This window comes from Priapulus caudatus, unplaced genomic scaffold (assembly GCF_000485595.1).
Source record: "Priapulus caudatus unplaced genomic scaffold, Priapulus_caudatus-5.0.1 Scaffold35, whole genome shotgun sequence".
NCBI lineage: Eukaryota > Metazoa > Priapulida > Priapulimorpha > Priapulimorphida > Priapulidae > Priapulus > Priapulus caudatus.
In genome coordinates, this window is record NW_014577096.1 from 608,533 (window position 1) to 612,863 (window position 4,331).

Consider the following 4,331-nt stretch of genomic DNA (forward strand, 5'->3'; position numbering starts at 1 on the left):
AACTCCCCAGGTATCATAGAAATGATATTTACCCGTTTCCAGCCTCTACCCAAAAAGTTTAGGCTCATCCTTATTTTGGATATCTGCCCCCTGACTAATGTGTCCGAATGACGTGCGCTAGTATTTTAGAACGTCATGCGCGCCATTCTCAGTCGACCCGTTGTGCATGCACTGGCTGGTAATTAATTTAATGCCGGCCGCGTAATTTCATATCGAATCTGTGCACGTCACTTGAGGAACGTATCCACCGCATGAATTCACGATATATGTTATATCTCCCCGATATTACATTCACGACGTATGTTCCTCGCGTCGTTCTTTTTCCCGATATATGTTTTCGTAATCGAATTGCTAACGTAGAGCTGGCCGTGCCTAAGTATTTCCGATGTTGTAAAACTAAAATATAAAAGCTAGCTCTTCGTTTAAAAAAAAAGAAAAAGAAAAATATAGTCAAATACAGCATACATTTTTATTGGATTGCGATGTTTTGAGGTTTCTTCTATGTGATGTGGTAACTTGACAGAGTGTATGTATTACGACATCAGTTGGCTGAAAGTCGGTGGGACAATGCAGGGTGCGCAGCGACATATCGTATAGTACCCCGAGGTACTTTCCGATATATCGAACCGTACACAGGGTACCCTCCGATAGTACCCTGGGGCACATAGACCCTATCAGCATTACTAAGTCATGCACGCTATGCACTGTATACGGCAACGCATCGCTATCCGCAGTACGCTAGCTGCTCTCAGCTACAGTACACAATACTGGCAGCGCGGCAGCGGCGACAGGTGAATGCTTCAGTTTCTTAATATTGGAATCATAAATACCACAAGAATTAACGCGTGTCTCCCATGTACGATGAATAATTTATTATGATACATTGGATTTCGGAATGGGTGATAAACGGTGTCTTTATAATGTTATGTTAAAAGATTAGTAGCGGACATATGTTAGTGCGAATGTCAATTAAGCGGCGCCTTCTTCGAGATCACGGGAAGTGTCTCACCTAGGAAGAACGGGTTGGTACCTTCGTCCTGAAATAAAAATAACAATCTAATATATTTATCTCCATTAGAAGCAAACAGTATTAGTAGCTGTTGTAACTGTTTAAATGAAAGTGGCAAAATTAGTTTCGCAAAGCGATGCGCGTCGCACATATTTTAACATTGCCTTCATTAAAACGACCAGGTAATTGCACGTCTCCTCAAATCACTCATGGTTTATAGTTATGAGGTGAGATCAGGCGAGCATGCTGGTAATGATGCTTCTCCATCTCACTTTTCACGCGCATTGGCTGAATGCGGGTCTCTTACCAGCCGCATATTGTCGTCTATGGCGTCGGATGCATCTTCGTGGCAGTAGAACATGTGTTCTTTGTCACACGGGCACTGTTGAGCCATCTGGTAATCTCTGCTGAACGCATCCGTATTGGGCACGTCTACCAGACAGTTGTCTGCAGCTGAAATTATTTTAGTTATTATTTAATTACATTTAATTATTTTATTTAAATTAGTTTAGTATTTTTAGCTATATACTTAATTTCCGGTTTCTCGTTCGTTAGTTGATTGTCAATAAAGAAAAGCGAGAACCACAGACGAATTATTGATACGCCCTGTGTTACTTTTTTGCAGAATTATGATTATTTCGTCCATCACATTGTAGGTTACGGGTATGAAGGGGGCGATCGATACTTTCACAGCACAACTGTTAAATATGGATTGAGTCCGATGTTCGTGCCAATGGCAGCAGAATAATGCAATCTCTCTCTCTCTCTCTCTCTCTCTCTCTCTCTCTCTCTCTCTCTCTCTCTCTCTCTCTCTCTCTCTCTCTCTCTCTCTTTCTCTCTTTCTCTCTCTCTCTTTCTCTTCTCCTCTCTCCTCTCTCTCTCTCTCGCTCTCTCTCTTGCTCTCTTTTCTCTCTCTCTCTCTTCCTCTTCCTCTCTCTCTCTCTCCTATATATATATATATATATATATATAATAAAAACCTGTAAGTTATTGTCAGAGTATCAAAAAATCATTCAATCTTTGAGATTAATTGCCCCTGCCTTAATACGGCAATGCACGGCGCCACACCGCACAGCACACAAACACACACACACACACACACACGTACATTATAATATATATATATATATATAATATATATATATAACGCTACGGTGACGTATTACTGTGTAGGCGTGCGTGTAACAGATTGTGACGGTCACATTTAGCAGGTGCCATCCTTACCTGGCCTCCGCCAAGTACTCTAGATGATAAGATGCTGCGCATTCCGGATTGTGTCCTCGGAGGTCACGATGTGAATCGAAACAAATTTGAAAAAAGTACGTGGAACGTTTCTTAATTTTACCTGTATAACCGACGGGGCACGGATTCGGTGGGTTGCAGTAGGCTGAGATGTGCCTCACCGGATCTACAAGTGAATAAAGTTCTTCAGGCGTCTGCGATGGAACACCAGGGCCACCTGGCGTGAAATGTATCAGTATCATAATATCAAGAGCGGATAATTACCCTGAATGTATTATTAGCTCTTGATAATATACGTAGGACTGATGTATTATTTCACTCCTGATAATATTCAAGAGCTAATAATAGCTGTATTATGTACTCTTGATAACATATCTATCAGACCCAAACCCACCCATTGCCAGGCAGCAGCAGGTGAGCTTAAAGTTATGAAAAGTGTACGCGATTAGGTTGTGTTGCTGGAATATCAGCACATTACTAAGAGAGACTTCTGTTTTAATTTAGACAAAGATTTTCCGTGTAACTCGACCCCTGCGCATGCATGCGTGCGTACGCCTGACTCATAGAGGTACACATACCCATGCGTAGATATGGAGTTACGTGTGTGTGTGGCTGTGTGTCTCTCTCCCTCTCTCTCTGTGTGTGTGTGTTTGCTAGTCGTGCCGCTGCGCGGCGCGGCGTGTGTGTGTGTGTGTGAGACACCCACTACTGTGTGTGTGTTGTGTGTGTGTGTGGTGTGTGCGTGCGTGCGTGCGTGCTTGTGTGTGCGTGTCTCTTCGTGTGCGTGCATGCGTGCCTACGTGTTTGTATGTTCGTTCGTCCGCGAATTCGTAATGTAGCAATGAACGTCTTCCTATCGTGCTTTCTGTTCACCCCTCCTGACAACGGCCACGCAGACCGCTGAAAATCATGTCCACCAAGATTACATTGCCAAAGGACGAGAAACAATTCACGGAATGCATTGTTGCAAAGTCAATCGTAGCTGTCACCAAATTCAAAAGCAGACCGGACGGGACCGGACTGAATACAGAGCTACGCCTCGCTTGCGCCAGTCGTCTAGGCCAGTGATCGATGAAGCGAAATAGACCGTTCACGTTATTCCGGCCCTAAGAACATTTCGTGCTTGAGTGCTGGGTAATAAATTGCGCTTATATTAGGTCGACTTCATGCGCGCTTTCATAGGAATATCGGCTCACGTGCTAAATCCGTTTCGCCTGCCGAAGAAGTGTTTTAACAACGCGTTTTCAACCCAATCCCTCGACAGTTTACAAAGAGAGAGTATTCGCTAACATGATTCGGCGAGAGAAATCGGTTGCATGTTGTCCGCACGAGAGAGGCCCTAAATGTATGCTACCGCGAAGAGAACATATAAGCACAATGCACTGCATACGATAGAGAATAGCGACATGCGTAAAGCGGGAGAGAAAGTGTGGCCGAAAACGGAAACGGTGATGAGCCTCAAAGGAGAGAGCAGAGAAGCGACGCGAGGGAGACAAGGGAAGGGGAGAGAAACGAGCCTAGAGAGAATGAAGAAGATGAAAGAAAAGGCAGACGGAGAGGAAAAACAATGCACACAGACAGAAAAAAGTAGAAGGAGGAGAGCCACACGACACACACCACGGATACTCACACACGAGACTGCATGGCGACGAGCCTATGCGACGACCACACACGACAGACGAACGCCACGCAACGCACACAGCGCACGCACCCGCACACGAGAACAGACAAACGAGCGAACACACAGCGAACAGCAAGCAACACAGAGACGAAGAATCGACACACAACACAACACCACCATGAACAGAACAAACATGCACAACAAGAGACAGAAGCAAGCGACAGACAAACAGACAGATGACGGAAGAGAGCGAGACGACGGAGGACTCGGAGACAGACGAAGCAGCGGCTACCACCCACACATACACAAACACAGGCCAGAAAAACAGGCAAGAAAGGGAGGCGCAGAGGACGCAGGAGGTAGAGACCAAAGCAGAGAGGAGAGACAGAGAGCAGAAGACAGCGAGACAGGACAAGAGAGAAGAGAGACAGAACGAGAGCAGACAGAGACAGAGACAGA

The 4,331-nt window shown here is 45.0% G+C and overlaps 1 protein-coding gene across 1 annotated transcript; it reads right to left on the reverse strand.

Moving 5' to 3' along the window:
• Positions 1-608: 608 nt before the first annotated feature.
• On the reverse strand, positions 609-2,417 carry LOC106817772 (neuroendocrine protein 7B2-like; the record flags this gene model as incomplete). The annotated part of the gene is given in 3 exon segments (XM_014822475.1): positions 609-1,037; positions 1,317-1,462; positions 2,355-2,417. Coding segments are annotated over 3 exon segments (281 nt in total), but the record flags the coding sequence as incomplete, so codon positions are not given.
• Positions 2,418-4,331: the final 1,914 nt, after the last annotated feature.